At 45.2% G+C, this 23,251-nt stretch overlaps 1 protein-coding gene across 1 annotated transcript in view; it reads right to left on the minus strand.

Moving 5' to 3' along the window:
- BLTP3A (bridge-like lipid transfer protein family member 3A) overlaps window positions 1-23,251 on the minus strand; it is a 36,034-nt gene that overhangs the window by 5,051 nt on the left and 7,732 nt on the right. The window contains exons 2-20 of the mRNA XM_074925800.1: window positions 16,495-16,657; window positions 14,837-14,875; window positions 14,268-14,359; window positions 13,869-14,058; window positions 13,284-13,424; window positions 12,505-12,675; window positions 10,917-11,094; window positions 9,801-9,887; window positions 9,054-9,218; window positions 8,416-8,558; window positions 7,503-7,644; window positions 6,785-6,978; window positions 4,528-6,071; window positions 4,088-4,284; window positions 3,417-3,568; window positions 3,181-3,328; window positions 1,992-2,263; window positions 1,007-1,115; window positions 324-439 (exon numbers count right to left, since the gene is read on the minus strand). Coding sequence (XP_074781901.1) covers window positions 324-439; window positions 1,007-1,115; window positions 1,992-2,263; window positions 3,181-3,328; window positions 3,417-3,568; window positions 4,088-4,284; window positions 4,528-6,071; window positions 6,785-6,978; window positions 7,503-7,644; window positions 8,416-8,558; window positions 9,054-9,218; window positions 9,801-9,887; window positions 10,917-11,094; window positions 12,505-12,675; window positions 13,284-13,424; window positions 13,869-14,058; window positions 14,268-14,359; window positions 14,837-14,875; window positions 16,495-16,657 — 4,243 coding nt within the window. The remainder of the gene's footprint in view (window positions 1-323; window positions 440-1,006; window positions 1,116-1,991; window positions 2,264-3,180; window positions 3,329-3,416; window positions 3,569-4,087; window positions 4,285-4,527; window positions 6,072-6,784; window positions 6,979-7,502; window positions 7,645-8,415; window positions 8,559-9,053; window positions 9,219-9,800; window positions 9,888-10,916; window positions 11,095-12,504; window positions 12,676-13,283; window positions 13,425-13,868; window positions 14,059-14,267; window positions 14,360-14,836; window positions 14,876-16,494; window positions 16,658-23,251) is intronic.

A 23,251-nucleotide genomic window follows, 5' to 3' on the forward strand; every position in this document is an offset into this window, starting at 1 on the left:
CTACTCTGACAAGACATCTCTTTGTGGGAACCTCCAGTTTCCCTAACAAGGAATGGGACACAGTGGGAAGATGGAGCCAATCAGGAAAAAAAAACAAAACAGATTTCTGAAAGGGAACAAGAGACTTTATGCTGGGCAAGGTATTTTTACTTCTCAGAACGTCTGTAAAAAGGAGGTACAGGCTGATTTTGTGTACACTCCCTATTTGCAACACACCACACCTACCAAGAACTGCAAATCCATGAAGACAAAAGACTTTTTTTTTTTTTTTTTCCCAGCCTGCTGCCAGCTATCCCGTTGTCCAGACAGCAGCAGTGACTCACCTGCAGTCCACGTGTTCCTGCTGCTGGGGCTGCCAAGACACACTCCACTGGGGCCTTCTGCTCCTGGAGAACTGACACAGGTTTTTCCTGTTTCGGTGAGCCCTCCCCTCTCGGAGCTGGAAAGAAGCACAGAAAACATTCAGGTGTGGACATTTATTCAATGGGATTCTCAAAAAAAAAAAAAAAGTTCAAGTTATTTTTGTTCTCTTTTCCCTCTTTAACATGGAAAAAAAGAAATCTCATTCTCATTTTAAAATGGAGACTAAAGCAAGGGAAGCAGCAGTAATCTGTCCCAACTGCATGAGCTCAAGGAAACATCAGGCATGAATTCAGGCTGCCAGTTCATTGTTTTAGGTATTAACCTGTTCTGCCCGAGGTATCAAATTTGCTGTTCAAACAAAACAACAAAACCAGCAAGAGGCAGCAGGAATGCATGCATCCAGAGATTACCACGGCAGAGCAGACCTGGGTGCTTGCACTGAAGACAGAAGATTATTTGCCCATTGTGGCAGAAGTGAACAGAAGCAGGGACTGCTCACACACCAGAGCCCATCCTTCCCAGCAGCAACCATCACACTCCAGTTCCAGTCTCCTCCAGCACCGGGCACAGCAGAGCACTGAATCCCCAGCACAGCCCGAGGGGTGCTGTGGGAGAATAAAACACATTTCCCGAGGTTGCTGACCTGTTAGATAGAACACCCCATCATCTCTGCGCTTCACAATGACGTGATCTACTGCCAAGGTGATGGGAACGGGGCCGGGGGAGGTAGGGTATACCCGGGGGCTGTCATCCTGGAAAAAAAACACAGCAGAGAAGAGATTAACTGCTGTGACAGCGCTGGCAACTCTGCAAAGGATTCCCCTTGCCCCCAGCCTTCCCAGGAGCAGTGTTACTGACTGGCTCTGCTGCCAGAGCTCACCGAGGTCACCCACCATATGGAAAAGCCTGGCTTTACATGCAAGGCTGCATGTGAGTCTTAATCTGTGTAGAAAGCACGCCCACTGAGCAGAACCAAGTTCTGTCATATAATAAAGGCTGAGGAGAGGCCTATGACCATCACCCCAAAGATTGCTCTCACAGCTGTCATCCTACAAATTCCTGATTCAAACCCCGAGCCAATACTCCTTAGCCAAAAAAAACCGATATCCCTTTGTCTGCAGATTTTCATGCTGCTGTGCAGCGACACTGGTTCCTGCTTGTCAGTGGAGCCAAAGCACTCCTTTCAAAAAGGTTTAATCAAGAACTTCTGTCAGTGCTCCCCTCCTAAATACCAACCAGCTCTTACATATTGTTTTTCATCTGTAATTCTCTACATGTTTACAGAAGAGATCAAATATTTCCCATTTCATACAACCACTTGGAGGAAGAGGTATTTAATTCTCTCCCTTGAGTCTGCAAAACAGGTCATCCACAAAGCTGAGGAGAGAATCTAAATGTCAGGCTCCCATTTTTCCAGTCCGATCACTCAACAATTCCACTGTGTTACTCGTTCATCCCTAAGGCAGTTTTTAAAAGCAAAATAAAACAGTATCAGGAAAGCAGGACCACAGTAGACTCAGTAGAGGCTCACAGCAATCCCACAGCAGCCTTTCCCAAGCAGAATCTTGCAAGTGAGCTCTGCCCAGGCTACCATCCTGGGGCAAATCTCTGGTTCCCCAGACACTCACCTTCAATGTGATTTTGGCATCCACAACTTCTATCTCCATGGGGATCACCTCTGGAATTATTTCATCCTCAAGAAAGGGGCCAAGGTTGGTAAGGAAGGACATGAAGAACTCTGCCGTGTAGCTGTGGACCAGCATATGAAGGAAGCCGTTCTGAACAGCGAGTGGTGAACGCACAGCAGCGTTGGGTCCCACCTCAAGGCGTAAGCACACTTCTGGCTGGGTCTTACTGGCTTCAGGGACCAAAGGCTTCTCTACACCTGGATCTCCTAGAGCTGTAACAGAAAGATCTCACTGCAGATAGCATCAGCAATAAGATATAAACTTAAAATAGGTGTCTTGAGAACGTAGTGTTGAGGTGTCTTGAAGACACCCGTTTCCTGTCCAGATGCAGAATGACGGCGAGTTCTCAGTGACAGCAGCCTGCAGCCATCCTTCACGTGAAACCCAGGTTTCAAAAGACCGAGCGCCCACATCACAGAAACTAACACCAGAACTGGACTGTTTAAGCCCCCAGACCCATCCCCCTCTCTCACCATCTCAGCACACTTGACAATTCGCCTTTGTTTTGCCTATGCAGGAGTTGACCACAACGCAGCACTCCACTCCCCAGAGCCATTGATCTTGCATTTCGCTTTGCCCCCTCGTGGCCATCATAGGCAGCACTGGTAAGGGGAGGCTCAACACTCCCAGAACTAACTGTTCACCTTGAGTTTTGGGTTGTAATTGCTTTTGGTTTCGTTTCTTTGGAGTTGGGTTGGGGTTTTTTTTTTTGGTTGGGTTCGGTTTCTAGTTTTGGTTTTTTAACTTGGAATTTAGCCCTGGGGAAGTACCGTAGCCCAGAAGCATTATTCTCAGGGTAGGAATAACTTCAGGATTTCCCTAGAGAGCTTTATTCACTCTTTTAATTCATTTCAGGCATCCTAGCAGCAATTTAAAAAAGTCAGTCAACGATTACTAGGCACCACGGAGCTTGACTGTGTAGGCACTTTAGAAACATCTTTCAAATACCAGATTTGAATCACTGACATTCTTCACATTCACCTTCAATCACATTCAGTCCTAAATACACTAAACATGAACGCTGAAGTACCATTTAAAATGGAATACTGCCAGTGCGTGGCCACTATAAAAGCCATTTATAAGTAAGTGCAGCTATAAAAGCAGCAGACTCCAAGAGCCAGTGTCTTACCCAGATAGCCACGCAAATACTGCCACATCCCAACGTTGTTCAGCTGCTCTGGAACCACGTTTGTTACTTGTAAAGCAACAGACAAATCATCACCTCGTGCCTCTATTCCACAGTTCACCTCGTTCATCTTCAACACAAGGACAGACACCTAAAACAGCAAGGGACAAACACCACTGCATGGTTCGTTTCCAGATTCACTCAGAGATGATACTACAGTGAAGAGGAGCAGAACTGACCAGCTGGAGGCTGGGATCTTCACTCTGTGAAGTTGAGCTGTTTATCTCAGCAGACACTCCACCCTCGTCCTCTGCCATCAGGCTTGCTCTACTGCCTCTGTCATTCTGGGCCTGAGGAAGATGCCCTAAGGGAAGAGGGTCCAGGCTGGGTTCTGAAATGGAGGGAACAACAACTTAATCTTGTTTCTTTTTCTGGTTTTAAGAAGTCCTCATCTCAGTATCTGCCTAAATCTCATGGGCTATCAGCCTATACCATCCCCAAGGAACTCTCTCCACCTCCTTTGATGAATTTTAGCAATACAGAACTGACGTGAAAGATGTCCAGTGAAATGCTCAGCGTACGCTGTTTCCAACCAGCCCTTCCTAAACACTATGTACCACCCGCCCACCAGCACACATTTACAGTCCTTGCTCTAAAGGCCTCAGAACACTGTTGTGATGTTCAGGGGCGAGAGGGGTGTCACCCTCCCCACTCATTTACACTCATCTCAAAGAAAAGGCACCTATAAAAGCAGAAAGAGACATTGCGGGTGAACTACTCATGACCTTCCAAAAGGAGTGGCACAAATGAGTTCCACACAAACACAGCATGACTCAGCTGCCCATGGCAGAAAACTGTTCAGCGATGGGAAATAAGAGCAGGGGAGAGAATAAAGCCAGGTGCTTGTTACCAGAGTCTGTGAGCATCACAAAGCCATCACTGCCATCGCTGTCCACAGACAGCCCGTCCTCAGCACCGCTCCCATCCACAGATGTGGTGTCAAAGGAATGCTGGGATGCTGTCCTCTTCATGGAGAGGAAACGCATTCGGCTGCTGCCACCCCCGCCTGGAGTCACTGCTCCCTCTTCTGCTTTGGGCACCGGATCCCTACCAAGAAAAAAAAAAAAATAAAGGCAAACAGCTTAACCTCCAGATTAGACAGGTATCGGGCTGGACTCTGAACACTTGCAAGTCAGACTTCAGTGCACTTAGACCAATCCCAAGAGATGAAGATCTAACCTCTCTCTAATCCAAATGATATGGAAACAAAGGGAGCCGTCAGCCTACATTTCCCACCTTCCCTGCAGCCTTGCTGCTGCTCTTGTGAAGCACAGGGGGTGGCCCACTCACTTGGCTGGGGGGAGAGAGAGCATCTTCTGCATGGTGGAGGTCATCTTCTCCCGGCTCAGGCTCAGAGCGTCTTTTGTTATAGACATGGCTTCTTTGGTGAGGTCCATAGTCACATGCAGAGCTTCCTTCGTGGCATCCTTTGTGATATGCAGGGCACTAGACAACTCCACCTCTATGTTCTTCAAAGGGATGAGTTCTGCCTGGCCATTGAGAGTGATGGTCCCTCTCCCCGAGGGCTGCGTGTCTGAAGTTGGGCTAGAAGGGAGGGCAGGAGGGCTCTGAAGATGGCCGCTGGTCTCTGCTGGTCTTTCTGCAACCAGGGCTTCCACAGCTTCATGTGCTTCCTCTATCAAACCTTTCTCCTCTACATTCTTACTCTGTGGAGCTGTACTCAGAGCTCCGTCGCTTGCGGATCTTGGGAGTCTCTCCAGAGGTCCACTGGTTACACTGGTATTTTCAATCCCACTGTCCTCTGGGACCTCTGAGGTACTGCATACTCCCTTCTCTGAACTGGTCTCTGATTTCAGTTCCTTCTCCTCAGCTGCCAGCCCCTCCTTGCTGTCTGAAGGTGAGAGCTCAGAATCGATCAGGCTTGTTGTGTCTGAGTCAAGGGATCTGGGTTCCAAGACAGACCCTGGGGCAGGGTTCATGAGCAGGGCCACTTCAGCACTAGGGAACGTAACTCCTACACAAGCAGACATGGGGTCTAAAGGAGACCCAGTCACTTCCTGGGTATCTTGGGCCAACTGCTCCTGTAGCGTTTGTAGAACTTCTTTCATCCTGAGCAGCACCAAGTATTGGTAGTGGTTGAGCCGAACTTTGACGTGAACAGAGGAGGACACAAGCATATGGATATCAGCAGAGGCTTCCAGCTCTTTAGTATCTACCCCATCATCAATTTCACAGTCAGATTCTCCCAAGACATCCATCGTCTCTGGGACCTTGTAGATATTCTTCAGATCCTGGTCAGTCTTTGATCTTTGACAAACCCCATGTTCTCTGGAAAGGTTCTCATTCTTGGAGTGGTTGCTAAAGCTGGCAGAAGGTTTGATTTTCAATTCAGAGGCAGCCAATTCCTGTCGTTTAGATATCTGAGCTTGCCCCCATCTCTTGGGAAGGCAGGCCCAAATGGAAAGGGGAAAAGGGTCAATAAAGCTAAGGGCTCTGCCCTTTGAGCTTTCGGCCCCCTCGAAGTCCAGGGAAAGCTCAGTGAAATTCATAGACCATAGATCTTCAGAGGCAGAGGTTTTGTGTAGTAGCTGGGGAGAGCCTGGATGCTTCTGAGGTCTATCATCCACCTTGTATGCATGGCGCAAGAAGAGGGTGTGGAGGAGGCTGAAATTGTCCTGAGACCTTGGGAACTTTGTGTAGCTGGAGTGGAAGAATTCTGAACTGGCGAATTTACGGAAGAGGCTCTGGAGGTCCTGACAGCTGCAGAAGGGAGCGTGGCGGGTGTTGGTGGCAGTCATCTCCGACGTGCAAATGCAGAGTGCCTGTGGACGATCTTGATGGTCAGTGACTTTCTTCTCCACGGGGATGTTAAGCTACATGGAGGAGAAAGACATTACAAGTAAGGTGGTGAGAAGGGAAAGAACAGAGGCTTATCCTGGCCATTTACACAGAAGGTCAGATGTGGAATAAACAAACAATTGAGGAGTCTTGGTCTGTACTAAAATCCCAAGAGCTGGACTAGACTCAGTTTATCCCTATCTGAAAAATTAAATAAAATTTACAAATCACGGAAGAGGAATCAGACATGAGGGAACTTAAATGAGTTTTCTTTTAGGTTCTTTTACCACCCATGGCTTATGTAGCCACTCAACTTACAACATTCACTTTGATCTTTCTCTGCAAGGACTTACTATACTTTCAGGCCTTTAAGCCTCCTCACAAAACTGCTAACAGGGTAGTCAATGACAAACACCACAGGATGTAGGCCCGTTGGTACAGTACGAGAGTCAAAGTTGTTTCCAAAGGCCAGAAAAGAACTTCTGACTACTTGAACCATCAATTTCTCCTTGAAACTGTTTTCATAAACACTGACTTGCCTGCCTATTCTGGATTAGAACTCGAGAACCTGTTTTAGTGCCCACAGATCACCACACAACCAACACAAGTGGTAGACAGAAGAAAGTTAGAGAAAGGCAGAGGTTTTGTTTTCTCATTTTGGACTCCAGCTATGTCCTGGCCTCGTGTTCCTTCCACAACAGGGAGGGAGAGAAACTGAAAACTGGGAAAGGAAGGAAATCAATGGTACCTTCAGTCGGAAGCCATCCAGTCGAACATCAACATGCTCATCGTGCTTGCCTGAGTCCTCCAGCTTGTAGATGGCTTTGAACTGCTCCAAGCTGCGGTAAAGATCCAGACAGAAGAGGTTTATCCAGAGCACACTTGCTGTATCCAGGGTAAGCATCAGGCCATTCAGCTGTACATATAGGTTTGGGCACGGAACTGGAATGAAACAAAACCGAGACAGATTAATAATAGTAGAAAAGGCACTTCAGGTGGTCTGCAGCTCAGTGGATAACCTGCACTGACAGCACCAATGCAGAGGGCTCTAACACCCACGGGAAGGCAGATCTCTTGATGAAAGGGAGAAGCTATGATGCACCAGAGAAACAAGGTGTTCGAGCTCTCACATCAAGCCAGCTGCAGAGCACCCAAAGCACCCTGTAGTCCTGCTCCAGTGGTAATCAATAAAGCAGAACCCTGAGAGCTGGGCAGACAGCAGCTGCTTCAATATGTTCCTGGGTACATTATTTTGCAAGCACAACTTTGCCTCTCCATTTTGCACCAGGTAAACTCTATCCCACTTTCCCACAGGAAAAAGAAAAAAGAAAAAGCAAACCATCAGAAAACTAAACAAAAGTGGACACCCAGAGAATATATAACAGGGTTAACACACCTAAATAATTAAGAGTTGACTGATTCTTTAAGAAAACTTATGAAAGAAGGTGCTAACCTTGGTATATTACCTGGAAAGTCCTGATTGTCTGGGAAGTAATACTCTGTGAATTCAATATGGATGGCAGAGACCTGTTCAGGAAGCTTGATGAATTTTCTACTACATGAAAGCAAGGTGGAGGGTTTCTTACTCTGTTGACCGGCTGTAGAAACCTGAAAACACAATGGTATGCAGTCATGCAGAACTCAGATTTGGCCAAAGAAAGTGTTCCAGTAACCCTGCAGTCTCCCATATTCAATCCATCTCATTTATACATCAGACATACTCTGCTTTCAAGTAAAAATAAAACATTTTTCTACCTGCTAATAACACCAACCCCTCTCCTTTGAGGGTATTTAGTTCTTTATGTCTCATGGCTCTTACTAGCAGTGACACAACAATCAGAATTAGGTGACAAGAATAAACAGAACTGAAAACTATTATAGCTTTCTTCAAGATTAACAGCACATTGGTAAGTCCATTATAATATCTAGTACTGATTATGCTCTTGTAGTGGTTACAGGGTATAGGGATGTAGGGCCTGATCCAGTCTAGTGATGCTTTCTGTCCTGGGTCAGAAAGCACGAGGTAAGAGTTATTCCTCCTCTGTCAAAAATCCATATACTAACTTTTCTAATGCATGAAATCTTTTACTCTGGGCCCACCTAATGCTTGATGCAAGTTTAGATGTGAAGAGACACAGAGTGCAGAAACTCTGTGGTTTGGTTACGCATGCAATTTCCTCTGAACATGAAAATTATCAGCAGTTCATACTTGGTTTAAAAGTTTTACGTGCAATGCAGTAACAGCACTTGGGTTCTCTGGGCACAGTTTTTATTGTCTTGGATGACATAGGATTTGCATAATTTATCTGAATCATATCAGATTATATTTCTTTTTTAAAAGCGACATGAACATCTCTAGACACTGCTCAAATGGCTCACCTGGTGAACATCCAAGTCGTCCACTCGAACAACCACACAGCTGGATCGAAGTCGGTTCCAGGGAGGGTGCCGGAGTCGTGGCAAACTTGTGGGAGGAACACAGCTTTTCTCTAAGGGACTTTTATGAGGACTCAGTGACGTGTCTGTAGGGATGGAAAAGCAGTACCAGCAGGGTTTTACTCATCTCCTTTGCAGCAAACTTCACCATCAATACCAACACATATGTGCTTACAGAGCAGAATTAACTGCCCTAAAATTAGAAACAGATGGGCACAGCTAGGCGGGAAAAAAAACCCCAAAACTACTGAAGAAAGAACACTGTGAAAGATGAGTCTGCTCTGTAGCAAGAACACACATCCTTCAGCCAGGCTTCAAGTATTTAATTTACTTCTTATATAGTCACTTATGAAGAAACTCAATAAATAAGCTAGGAAAGAAACTGCTGCAGTCTGTCCATTCTTGCTGCAGTGTTTTTCCAGTATGACAGCCACTTTACCATTTTATTTATGATTTGTAGTGTGCTACGGATTTCTGCACCAATCAGCCTGCTAAATTGGGGAGAGGTAACTAGAGATATTGCTGGATGTAGGAATATTGTTACCATCTCCTGCTTTACTAGTTTTACCAAATACCATTACCTGGTTTCTTTTTGAAGGGGGAAAGTGGAGTCCTGGCAAATGCAGGGTCCATTTCTTCATAAAGCTTCTCAATCTTGCTTTGAAATTCACTGACCAACTTCTTTGCCCATTGTCCCCGTGTTTCCATTGCTTCACTGTACCTCACCCAATGCTTGCAGGCATCTCCTGCATGAGAGCAAACATCCTGGCTTTAAAAATGAGGTTCCTGGATACGCAGAACTCTCCTGTGCCCCTCAAATGTATGCAGATCTGTACAGCATTCCTCTTTATTGATATCAGATCTGGAATATGCAATATGCAGCTTACTAAGTGCTTGTGAAACAAGTGCAGGCTTTCACACAGAGAGCTGCTTCTACCAGCAAGTGTTCCAAATTCAAGAGTTGGGAAGAATGCCAAGGTCATTTTTGCTTGATTCTTTAGTTAATCACAAACAGATTTTCTCCTGGGATACATCCTATAACCCTTCCAAATTGATCAGGCACATGCAAGAACCAGATCCTAAGCAACTGAAAAGGAACCCAAATTTTATGTCTTTACAACAGACAGCAACTTATTCCCCTCCTTGTACTCTGCTCTGCCAGCAACTTGTCAGCCATCCACTGACAGGTAAATTAGATTAACCCTGCCCATGAGGATTTAAGTCCTTTGTGTAGCCTTTCTTCCAGCCCTGCCTGAAGCCATATAGCATCACTGTTCCTCAAATTACTTTTTATCCCCCTCAAGTTGGGAGGTCACAAGCTCCCCTACCTGCCCTGTGGAAGGGATAATAGTCAAAAGCCATCCTCCTGAAGGTCAGCTGCATGGCACCTCCCAGCATCCCGTGCTTCAAAGCGCCTGTGGGAAACAGAACAAAGAAAGTCATGATCAGCTCCGCAATCCAAGTCCTGCTCCAGGAGAATTCAGAACAACATTGCTTTGATTGCCACTGTGGCCAGTATTAGGGTATCACCTTTTGGAAAGCTGTATCAAAATCTTGTCCTAAGCAAGGAAAAGGACAACTGAATGGAACAGGCCGAAGTTTTATATCGTAAGAATCAGACCTAGACTCTCAAATAGCAAAATGCAAGATCCCGTTGCTTCCCAGGCCCCTATCAATTACACTTCCCACTACAATAACCAGCACTTGTGTTTCCAACACTTGCTGGTAGGGCCAATGAAACAGCGACAACAAAACTGAGCTGAGATGTTGGTAACTGCAGCTCAGGAGCCAGTGATACAAAGACCAATTCAAAAATATCTGGAATAGTGATGCACGTAGAGAGGAGATTATATTTTTCTTTTTTAAAGGGAAGATGTGCGAAAACAAACAGTACAACTTGGATCAGAGATGGCTGTGTAGAGACAGGGGTACATTTGCCTCAAAAAAGTACTTAGAAGTATATGCCAGTAGAGGGGAGCTCAATGTAAAACAGACACTAGTTAGCAAAGCCTTGCCTGAAAACAACAGGGTAGGCAGGGGAATGGTCTGTCAACGGTAGCAAATAATCCTTGTAGCTATGCTACTGTGAATGTCCTGAACACTGTCAAAAAACCCATTTTCTCACCAAGTGGAACGATCACACTTTATTCCCATTGCTCAATACCACAGTGTTCCCACAGCAGATCCTCTGTCACTTCAACTAGGTCACTGGTACTGATGGACTTCCCCATGTTTCTCCCACGGAGCCAAGAAAGATTTTCTAATACCTAGTTCAGACATACAGAACTGATCTCTCCATCAGCCTGAATGCCTATTGCCTCCCTGGGAAACAAAACCAAGCATCTTCCATCTTATAAGAGGAAAATGCTCCTTCCAGACAGAAAGCTGACGACTGGATCAAGGTTTTCCTCCTGCAGTGTCCTCCTGACGCTGCTCTCGGTTACCTGACTCACGAGTGTGGCTGTCATCACAGATGTGCAGGTCCAAGCGTGAGATGAGGAGGTGGTACGATGACTCTTTCATGTCATGTTTATCGAAGTATTGTCCAATGCTACTTGCATTTGGGCTGCCTCCAAACGGCTGAGACCAGGACTGCTGGGTACTTGGGGCAGGCGGTGTGATCTATTAGAGAGAGACAAGCTCAGTAAGAACTAATAGAAAGAAGAAAAAAAAGAAAAGAAAAAGGAAAAGAAAAAAAGAGGTTATAATTAAAACCAGCTCATGCACTCTTCCTGATTGCAAGGCATCAATTTTTAGAAATTTCATTGGGAGTCCAGAAATCTGGATCCCTTCCTATGAGCAAAACCCTTTGTCTGTGCTCCTGCCTCCTCTACATCAAGCTACTGTTCAATTAGCCTGAAATATGCTTTATGACTCCTAGACAAGAAGGGCCAAGTGTTCCTGATCCCCCCCTTCTAGTTCTTTAACGAACAAGCGCCAGGCCCCGAGGGAATGGCCTCAAGCTGCCCAGGGCAGGGTCAGGCTGGCTCTGAGGAAGGATTTCTGTGCAGAAGGGGCTGTTGGGCGTTGGAATGGGCTGCCCAGGGCAGGGGGGGGAGTCCCCGGGATCCCTGGAGGGGTTGAAGAGTCGGGCTGAGCCAGCGCTGAGGGATCTGGGGGAGTTGGGAACGGTCAGGGTGAGGGTCATGGTTGGGCTGAAGGAGCTTCAAGGGCTTTTCCAACCGTGATTATTCTGGGATTTCATAATCTCACTGCACTATGGGCACAGCCTTCCTTCTGCAAAGTTTCCACCATCAGCAGTGACATTCCTCTTCCCTCATCCTCGTCTCTGAAAACACCTTTTCTCCTCTGCCCTATGTATTTATTCTGTGACATTTGTCAAACAATTACTCAGCACAGCATTTTGAAAACAAAGAAAGCGGTAAGGAAGTTCAAGGTTACTGGCAGAAGCAGCTGTTCTGAGGTTGTCATACACTGCTAAGCTACATGCAAACCAAAGAACAATTGCAAAAATCAAGAGCTCTCTCCAGAGTATTAGGAAGAAAAAAAAGAAACCAGAACAACAACAGTGAAATTGGATGCCAGTGTTTTCCCTCGAGCATCACAGCTCACTATGGTTTTATGTCACAATTTATTATACCAGTCCCTTCCTCAAGGCCTATGCGGATTGTCACTGAGAGGCAGAAACGATTATTTCTAGAACATATTTATTACTTATTACCATATCCAATCCTCAAGGGACCCTCTGCAACTTTCCATGTGCCAGTCAAATCCAGAAAGCCGTGCAACTTAACACCACTTTTTCCCCGCCATCAGACAGAACCTAGCCTACAACTACCTGTGAACATTCTCTAATGCTTATTGGCAATTATTCCAACTCCTCTGGTCACTTAATTATCCAACAATATTCCCCAATCCATGTGACGCTGACCTGACACAGAGAAGCCAACCAGTTCCCGTCAGGGAGATGCTCTGTGAGCAAGACCGAGATGCCACACAAACAAACTGTCTCCTTCACCTTGTCTTTTCCTTTTTCCTGACAGACCAACATCCAAATCATGACTCACTCACCTGGACAGACTCTGGTGCCAAGCTTTTCCTCTGCTGTGCAGACTTCTCCATGGCTTCACTCAGAGACTCCGCATATTTCATCATTGCTTTCAGTTGAGAGTCTGTCAGCACCCAGAGCAGGTCATCAAGGAGAAACATCAGCTTAGATGCCACCACATTGCAATCTTTGGTCTGAAATAGCAAGGAGGAGTCAGAGACATTAAGAATTGCAACCACAGACATACAGTCTTCATAGTACACAGAAGCTGTAGCAGAAAGAAGAGGTGCTGCTCTAAAACTCATCTGAGAGAGAAGTTAACTCATCTGGTGGATGGCCACAGTACCTCCTCTGAGAAGGAAAGTAGTCAAAGCGACCTCCTCTTTAGGGGGCAATTTGCTCACTGGTTTAAAAAAAACCCCAAACCACCACCAACCAAAACAACAAAAAAAATATGGTTTAACCTTTCTTTTTGTATCTATCTTCATCACATTTCCATTGACAGTTAAAAATAAGGCCACCAGGCTTTAATCTCCCAGTAAAGAGATGATAGCTCTCCTTGGGATGTTCGAAAGGATTTAAAAACCTGCTGCATACATGTTATCCTCCTCTGGGGAAAAACTGCTTTGACATTTGGTAAGAACACAGCTGTCTCCAACAGAAAACACAGAGCAATATAGCAGCTTGGGCTCGACATTTATGAAGGAAAAGAACGGTTGCTGAGGAACGTGGGAAGAAATATGCATCATCACTGCACCAGGATACCAGACGGTATCCTGCAAAGGATGGAGGAAACTCTCACCCTTCTCTTGAGAGAGATCTGGATCCTCCCCTGGTTGGTTATGAGTCTCAGAGGAGTAGTAACAGGATCCTGATCGCCATTGTCAGTGGCATCTGCTTCTATCCGAAGTGTCTGCCAGGTGAGCTCTTTGAAAGTCAAAACCTACCCAGAAAAATAGGAAAATGTTGTGTTTTTCAACGACTTCAAGGATGAAACTATACACTTTGAAGATGTGCAATGAAGCAAGGCCACAGGAAATCATTCAACACATTTTTCTTCTGTGATTCCCAGCACAAAAACTGAAATCATGCCCCAGGTAACATCTAACCCTGTCTCTCACACCGAGTTTAAAACCAGACAAACCACAAGGACATTCAGACCTTCTGCAGTTTAATTTTCTCAGATTAGATGAGCCCAGAGAAAGCCCTGAACACAAGTCAGCTCTCAGTCACCCTGTTCTAGCAAACAGTAGGACAGCTCACCAAAGCTCCCTTCCGTCACAGTATGAGAACTCAGACAATGGCCTGGTCACCCCAGAGGACTGGGGTAGCCCCAGTGCCACTCTTCTGTGCTCGTTATGACAGGCAATGTCAGACAACTCCTCACCTCTCCTCTCTGTGGATCAGTAATGCGGGTGAGTCGCAAGTCACTCTGCTGCCAGTTTGGGTTGACACTGTAGCCTTGGAGCTGCCATAGCTCGAAAGAGGCATGGAAAGCCTTGGAGTGAATCTTGATTGTGATGGAATTGACAACAATAAACATCCCCTCCACGACCTTTTCGGCAAAGCCATATTCACTGCAAAGAGAAGAGCCCTCAAAGTCACCCCGTTGCAACAAAAGGCCCGGTAGAGGTAAGGCTATGTACAGACAGACTCCAAGGTTTATAAGCCATGTTAGAGGCACTTAAACCTGAGCGCAGAGAGGTCAATGGTTAACCGTCAAGAACAACAGCCACCCATACCCCAGCAGCAGGGCAGAAAGAAGCCACAGGGCTCGGGGTCTGACCTTTGACCTGCAGCAAGAGCAATGGGAGACTGTCCGTTGGGTGGCCGAGGCTCCTCGCATGTTCGCATCTCTACCTCCACTTTGTCCAGGTACTGTAAAGACAGAACATGGGAGCAATAAGTACAAGACCAAGACTCAAGCTCGGCCTAGCAGCCTTAGGTCTGAGACTCTAGGGCAGGGATAACCAAGCTCTGGAGTCTCCTGAGTCTCCAAGAGTCTCATGTGTTAAAGCTCTCACACCATCAGTGCCAGGATTGTTGAGTAATCTGAATCCCCAGAAGTGGGGGGAAAACAAACAACAAATAACAGGCACAAGGTTGCCCTGGACTTCACCAAGAGCTCAGCCCTGCTCCATCCTGCAGTGAAATGTGGGTCTCGTGGGAGGTCACTCATCGCCAAACAGGACTATTCTCAGAACTCCCCTTCCCCTGTGTGTCAAGGGCCTAGAGGATTTAGGTCAAACAAAAATTTGAGCACGCACTTCAGTTCGCCTTTGCAGAATTTTTCTCAAGTAGGAGAGATTAAAAAGAGCAAGGAAGAAAAGGAATGAACAAGAGAAGAAACATTACCAGGCAGATTGGGTGTGTTTTCAGCTTTGTCCACTGGATCTGAAACAATAAAGTTGAGGTTACAAGAGTTATCTTTGCATTGGGAAGTTTGAGAAACTGCAGGAAACCATCCGAGCCTAAACTTGGAGCCCCATTTCTCTGAGAAATGACCATGGTGACAATCCCTCATGTCTCACCATATTCAGGTCAAACAGGCTCACACAGACAAGTGAAAAGACATTCCAGCCACCAGACCTATAAATTCAGCTTAGCTTTCAGATCTCACATATCACTGCGAGTAAGAGATATTCTGCAGGTCAAATTCCAATTTTTCACATTCCTTTATGGAGAATATTCTTGTCCTTAAAGGGTTTACAATTAATTGCTGCTGTTACTGGAAGTCAGATAACTCTTTTGAAGGCTGTGCACAAACCAAAAAGATCCATTTTATTTTCTTACAGCAACATTTATTCTGCAGTTTTCGTAGGAGGAAGAACAAATGTTTGTTACTAAATTAAGCAGATCTGCCTCTAAAAACAGAGCAGATCAGATGAGTAAGACAGGCTCATTTTTACTGTCACTTGGCAGAGTAGAACCATATTTCTTTTATAGCAAGTCTCTTCAATATACTAAAAACTTTTGCGTTCACGTAATGCAACTATGGTTAGTACCAACTGAGATTAAACAATCTGGCATTTCATATCAACTGAAAAAAAAAAAAAAATCATTTTGCTCTAAAAAGCACAAGGAAGAAGAATTTGTGAAAGAGTCCAGTGTGCAAAAGTGCAAGTGCATGCACAATTTCAGCCATCGTGCATGTGAACTGAGTAACTGGGTATAAAGGCTGAGTGCAACTTTTCACATACACTACTCACACATTTCTTACAAACAGCCTTTTCAACAATCAAGATTTAAAGTTCAATGTATTTTTACAATACCTCACAGCATAATTAGGCTTTCAAAGAACTACACTCCGTTTCTCTCTGCTTCCTATTCCTGTTGGAGGTCTGTGTTTTTACTGTTAAAGAAGAAAAGTCGGTGGGGATGACAGAGGATAGAGAAAACTCCTCCGCTACCAAAATAGCAGGGAAATGGGAGGGAATGGCCAAACAGAGGCCTGTAAAATCCTAAGTGACATGGAGGTGAGGAACAGGGAATGACTGTTCAGTATTTCTTCCAACAACAGTACCAAGAGGTTAACTACTAAAACCAGTACGTGCAGGCTGGATACAAGCAAAACCAGCTGTAGTTAAGCTGTGAAGTTCTTTGCCATAGCACACCCTGCATGTGAAGTAAGTGGGTCCAGAAAGCATCTGGGCAAATTCCTGGAAATTCATCAGTGGCTATTAAATACAAAGACCTCACTGCTGGCTTAACAAGTCACCTGAAGGGGAGGTAGGACCACAGCACTCTCCCTGTGCTGCTCTCAGCATCCTCTGCCATCTGCCACCAGCTGCTATCAGGGCAGAGCGCTCGGCAAAGGCAGCCTTTGGTGAAACCTGCTGCAGCTCTCTCCTAGCGCTCAGCTGGCAAATCTCACGCCTAAAGCACAGCACTGGAGATGTGGAGATCAAATCACACCCTGGTTCTTCAGCAGAAATTCCCAAGTGTCAATCAGAAGCTGCCCACGGAAGGCCTCAGCGGCATCCGGGGACGCGAGCGCAGCCCCCTCCGCTCACCCTGATAGATGCCTTGTTACAGTAGACGCGAGTGATGGCCAGCCAGGTGGGCAGCTCCAGCACATTCTGCAGCACCTCCTCATCCAGCTCCAGGTTGGTCAGCTGCCCCTGCCCTTTCAGCGTGCTCAGGTTGATTTTGTCTGGAGAGAGATTCTTGGTAAACCTATAAGAGAAGAAAGGGGAGACTCAAAAACAACCCCTAGAAGAGCTGCTGAAACTAGAGGAGCCTTTAGGAGAGCTATTTTAAGTCTAAGAATCTGCTTGCTGTTTTGTTAAACCTTTTCTAACATTTTTAAACCCATGGCATACTGGTTGCTCCACAAAACACTTCTGACATTTGAAGGACTTTTGTTTGGTTTTTGCTTTAAATCAAACTGAAGTTTGAAAAACTAAAAATTCCTTCTAAAGCACTGGGAACCTGGAAACCAGCAAAATTGCTCTAGGACAAAACCAGAGCCAAACTGCAACAGGTTAATTTTACTCCCCCCAGAAGCGCCATATCAGCAGTAAGAAGTTTAATTATCTAGATACTTTTTGAAGTTTTTGACATGGGAGATTAAAACATCATTAATAAATTATTTTTATGGCTGTCTCTTTAAACACCAGCCTCGCAATCCAGTCTGCTCCTCGGCTGCGTGCTTGGACCTGCTGACCAAACTCCCCTCCCCAGTGATCAGCCCCAGCTCCCATCCTCCTCTCCTTTTGGCAACCAGCAGCTGCTGCTCTCTCTGGTTGCAATTCCTCCTCCCAAGGGCTTCTGTTGTTTCCACCTCCCTTGTGTGCAGCCTGGTGTCTTCACATTCCCTACACACAAGCCTGAGATTTAAATACAATGGATGAAACAATTTCTGCAGGACTGCTCAAGAGCAGTGTATTCTGGTGTGGATCTGAAAATCCTCTGACTTCATTAAAGCCACTGTGGCCCTAAAGAAGCAGAAGAGCCAGTTCAGAGGGTTGTAGCTCATGGGGGCTGTATTGGTGTCAGCAGTACCTCACTGGGATGGCTGTCTCCATCAGACAACCCTCCCGAGCAGGAGGGGCTGCCACCAAGGGAGCAAGGCAGCTTGCACTCCGCAGTCACAGGATTCAAAGTTGGAAGACCTCCTGCCAATCAACTTACCCACTACAGAAGCCAGGGCTTATTCTACACATTCCTCCATGCTAATGCCAATTCTAATTCTGTACAGTGGTCCAGAAAGCGGAAGAGAAAGAAAGACCCCATTGTCAGTATAAGCAGGATTAGGCAACAGTGAGTCACACGCTGCCGTCCTCTCTCCTCGCCCTGCTCCAGCAGCCTGGGCTACTTCTCTGCGAAAGGCACAAAGGACATCTTGAAAAAAGTCACTGCTAAAAGAGGGGAGGGAGGAGGAACCAGAGCAACACTGGCAGCTGATGCGGCCACTGCAGGAACACGAGGTGTAGCACAAAACGGGCTCAGGCGCCACAGCAGCTGCTGGTCAGTCAACCCTGGGCTTCCTGGGGTGAAAATGCCTTTCCAAAGCGAACATTTTGTTAGGAACGAGTCTGACGGACAAGGAAGAGCCACTGATGTCAACCCTATGCTACTGATGCGGCAACTCCTGGAAGAGTAGGGCAGCACAAACAGCTGTGAGTTTGCCTACTGCTGCTTTTTACCTTGATCCCTGCCACTGTCAAGTCTTCTGCTGCCACAGAAGCCTGTCAGACACTTACTGTGTCATGCCATCACCTCCCTCCCCTGAGCTGAAGGTACACTGACAGCTGATTAAAGACCAAATTTATAACACACCTGACAGCATCTCAGCCTGACACATTCACTGTAAGTGTGGTATCCCCTTTAACCAGAAACCTTCTTGTTTAAAACACACCCAGGAAAGCAGCCAAGTTCAACACTGCTCCTCAGCATCTCTACAAAGAAATAATACATTTCAGAGTGTGCTACAGCAGCTGCTCCACTGGTGGGGAGATGCAGGGATATGCTGAGTGTCTCTAAGATTTGCACTTTGTCCTGTTGTGAGCACCCACAACCTCAGACACTGCTGAAAATTAGACCAAATACCTCCTGAGGCAATACACAAGCATCCTTGTCTTGCATTAGAGAACCAGCTCTGTTGAAAGCTGATGTAATCATGTCCACTTGGGATTGGATACTAAGAATACAACAAATACAACCAGAACAGGTAGGTAATAAAAAGCCCTTGGCGCTGTTGAGCTCACAGGCTGCTGTGGGTAGCGATCAGTTTACAGAGGTGGGGAGAGACTGAGGCACGGAGCAGCTTTCTCACACTTGTAGAGCAAGGATCAAACTCCTGGTGTCCCAAATCTTCATCCCAGACGAAGCATGCTGACACAGGGAAGCTGCTTTCAGATGGTAAAGCAGAAGAAAAATATAAGGACATGTCTAAACCAGGGCATTACTTTTATTTAGTGTGTATGTGTATCAAAAAAACCCAGTACCACAGTGAAAGGACGCTAAAGCTGTGAAACAGGACACTGGTGAAGAGAGTAGTATGAAACATGATCTAGCTAAAAACAAATATTTGTAATCATCTGCAGGGAAAGGCTGCAGAGATCCTGCTGAACCGGGAAGAAAACCACGAGTACTACCAGACTCTGCAGAAGAATCCTTTTCATGAGACATCAAAATGTGCGGTTCCACCCGCAAAGGAGAGGTTACAGACCCCACCAATGATGGGACAACAGAAGCTGCCAAGTTTTGTGAACAAAAACCTAAATGTGAAACAAATTCTTCTAAACCACACAATCAAAATTCCTGAAGGAATGCCTATTGCCAAGTCCCCTGCTCTCAGTTGCTCCCCCTGTAAAGGAATCTGAGCTCTTCAGATGGAATAATCTTCACATTTAAGACATTCTGATACATGTAATGCATGTTAGATGGGGATTACAAGAGGAAAACAGATGAGGTGTGTCTGTGAACTTGGGACTTCTTAGATGCCAAATCTTCACTACTTTTGAAAGGAACTCCTTTGGTCACTGCCAGGGGAAGGATAAAAGCAGTGAGAGCAGACAATTTTAGATGTTTGTTGGCAGACTGGTTCCATTCATAGTCATCAACAGCAACATATTTGGCAGCATGGACTGCTGGCTTAGAGAAAAGTGAATGAAAATGGTAGCTATTAGGAAAACTGACAGTGTGGGATATTTGCACTACTTTTTTTTTTCCCAACTCTAACAGAAGTCACGTAGCACTAAGCCAGTAAACTCAAAGGGCAGCACTCCTTTTGAGCTTGCCAGGATTACCATGACAAAAGTCAAACCAGAAAACCTTTTTCTATCTTCTATGGAATTGTCACTGCAGAGTCACAAGGGCATTTTGCATCTGTGCACACTTACATGAGCACGCATGCATCCACACTAACAATACCGTGAGCAACATTTTGTCTCTGAAAGTGTCTGCCAGCCAGAAGCTGATCTGCTGCACAACGGCCAAACGGACCATCACAGCCACCAGCACCCACAGAGAGCCTTCAAGTGACTAAAAAGGTCTGGCTGCATTCACAGTCAAGGCCATGGGAAGCTTATAACAGCTATAGCTCTGGAAGTCCTGCTAGGTCAAGCCTCTCAGCCCAGTGGTTTGCAGAGAAGAATCTTCCCTACAGTTTGTTTCTCACTGTTTCTTTCCATTTTAGACGATGTGATCAACGTTCATAAGAAGCAGACAGATGCAGTTGTTAACAGCACTACCCTAATTTCATAGACTAAGGTCTTATCCTAAGGAACTAACAACACCCAGACAATTTAAACTTCAATGCCTTCTTGGTATTTGCCCTAAAAGAATGATGTCTGTTACAGAAACCCCCAGTTTTCCTGGGCAGTTTTTCAGATCATGATTTGATTTGCTCTGAAGCCTCATTTCAGATGAGAAAGGCACAGGAGTCTATTTGCTCAATCATCACCTTGATCATATATCAAAAACTGATGTCACTACTAAAATAATGACTGATTCATCAGCTTGCATATCCAGAGGCCACAAACTCAGTGATTGCAAGAGGGAGTTTGGCCAAATCTGATTGCTGGCCCAAAGCCAGGCTATAATCATAAATAATAAATTTATGTTCACATTTGTAGCTGTCTGGCCACACTGTCTCCAACCAAGCAACTACATAGACAGATAATGTCAGGAGAAGACGTCTGATATCATAAAACTTCTCTTCAGTGCATCTCTCTCATTGCCTTTGTCACGTGGTACAGGAACCCTCTCATCAGTAGCTTTGTATGCTCAAACTTGATTTTCTGCCTCAGCTTCTTCTGCAGTTCTTCAGTAATCATTGTCTATTGTATGTAACCACTACCTACAGCTAAACACATTTATTTCTATTAATATCTTTGTTACTATGGTTATTATATGCAAGAACTAATTTAGCAGTACATCAGTGACCTTGATTTTTACTTAATGACAAGCATCATCTATTGGCAGAAGCAAGTAACTGTATGGCTGGCAATACTAGCCACAGTTGCAGATGGCTGATGGAAAAATACTCAAAACACAAATAAGACAGGAAGGGGGTAACTTGTCAGCTGCAGTCTGAAAACAGACAAGCAATATTAATGGCCCCAGCGAAACTGCTACAGACAAGGGATTTGCCTTCATAAGGGTAACAGCAAGGGAAGAGGTGAAGATTTTCTGCTTTAATTTGTAACACAAATACATAATCTATGGCAGAAGGACAGAAATGAGACACAGAAAAAAAAAAACCTCTATATTCTGGCCAATGAGAGTTGCTCCTTCCCCAAAATCTTTCCCAGAGTCTTTGGTTAGGTTTTGGACAGATTATTTAATGGGATTTCCATTTTCCTTGGGAAGACCTTCTACAATCCAAAAATATCTGTGGTAGGACATTTCCCCTCACATTAAACCTTGTTGTCTCAGGAGCCAAAGAGCATATTTACTTGGAAAAAACGGTTCATGACTAGTAAAAGAAAAGGTCAGTAACTTTCAAAGGAAGACTTTCAGGGAAGGCCGCAGTAGAACCTTTAACTGGAAGGTAGCGTCTGAGAATGAACTGAAAAATAATTCTGGAGAGAAATGAAACTGGGCAAGTGATCAAAACTTCTGTAAAAAGGGAAGAAATAGCTGCCTCGAAGACTCATAGGAAGAAGAAGTAAAAGCCCTTTCAGCAGGAAAAGCCATTTTGCTTACTCAAGATTTTGGTGTAACTGTGGAACAATATGTCAGGTGAGCACACACAGGACTACCCAAGATTGAGATTCAGAGCTGCAGACAAGGAAGAGGAACACACAGAATGAACAGAAGACGAGACTAATTTATGCACAGTATTAGATGGTATCTGCTACTAATCTAGTTGCTATCATACCAACTTAGTATAAAGCCATTTAGAATTTAATGAAATCTGATCAATACCAAACAAACCAATTGTTCAGAAGATGGAAAGCACCACATCTTATTATTGAAAATCATCTCCATAACTTTACCTCTACACCATGCACAGCACTGGTGCACCCTAGATACACTGGTAGGCAATAATATTTTCCTTTGTGCACAAAGTGGTCCCAATGCAATAAGCCTGATGGCTTCGCCCTACTTAAGTTACACAACAAACTCTGTACATGTCACCATGTAACCTGGTAACAGCCTTTAGCACTACTGATAGGCTCCTTATCAGGGTAGGTTTAAGTGCATCGATGTGTCTGTATACACTTGCCACAGGTGGCTTTAAATTATCAGTTTTCTGTTTTTCCAAGCTTCAGCTACATTGAATAAAAGGCTGGACCACTCAACCACGCGAAGCCAAATGCAGTTTCACACGGGCCACAAAATATTGTTCTGAGTAATCAGTTGTCTTGGCTCCAAGTTATCTATTGCAATACAACACGGCTAAGGTAAAAAGACTTAGAAATTCAATTCAAAGTTCAACTTGCAGAGGAAAAAAAAAAAAAGTAAAATACCAACATTTCCAAACAGATCGGGAATGAAACTGAACTATTACAGAAAACACGAGTGTCAGCTCGCTCCTCCCTCAAGCCTGCCTCCCCATGTATTCCCCACAGCCGAGGACAATTTCTTGCCCCAAACAAAAATTAACTTTAAACACTGTCAATACTAGAAAACCGCGAAGGCTCCAGTCTAAGTGAGCCTCTTGCGCCACACCCACTGATAACTAATTTGGTACTAGGAGACATGTAAAGCAAACCATAAACTAAACTGAAAGGAAGAAAGGCTGGGGTTTTGGCAGGGGTTGGACTCCACCTCACTGAGGAACTGTTTTGCTATTTCTAGCTCATCGGCTGGAAGCTCAGTAAAGTTTAAATGCCAGCTGCCCCATGCTCTGAAATCTGGAACGCAAAACGCCTGTCAGCTGCCAGGGAATTTCCCAAGACTAAAGCTCAAGCAAATAATAACACACGAAACAAAACTAGGAAGAAACATGTAAGTGCACTAGTCAGAAACCCCAGCGCTCAGATTTCAAGAAATTATTTGTCGAGCAATCCAATCTGCATTTTTGTTTTCAGCCTGCAGAAAAAACAGGTTACGACTCAACCGAGTAGCTGCAGAGGAGGCAAGAGCTTAGGGAGTCTAGGAGAAATAAGATGAGGGGAGAGGAGTTCCATTTAACAGCCCCTTTTCCTGACACAGCAGCTGATGTGAGGATATATCCAGCCACATTTCCCTCCTGAGCTACTGAAGTGCAATTTATTTTTGCTGCAACAAGAGTCTACTTAGCATTCCAGAAATGGCACACACTTCTCTCTGGAGCCGAGTGGAAGTGGCTGAAAACACCTTACATCCAGCAGCTGA

Source organism: Athene noctua, chromosome 23 (assembly GCF_965140245.1).
Source record: "Athene noctua chromosome 23, bAthNoc1.hap1.1, whole genome shotgun sequence".
NCBI classification, from domain to species: Eukaryota; Metazoa; Chordata; class Aves; order Strigiformes; family Strigidae; genus Athene; species Athene noctua.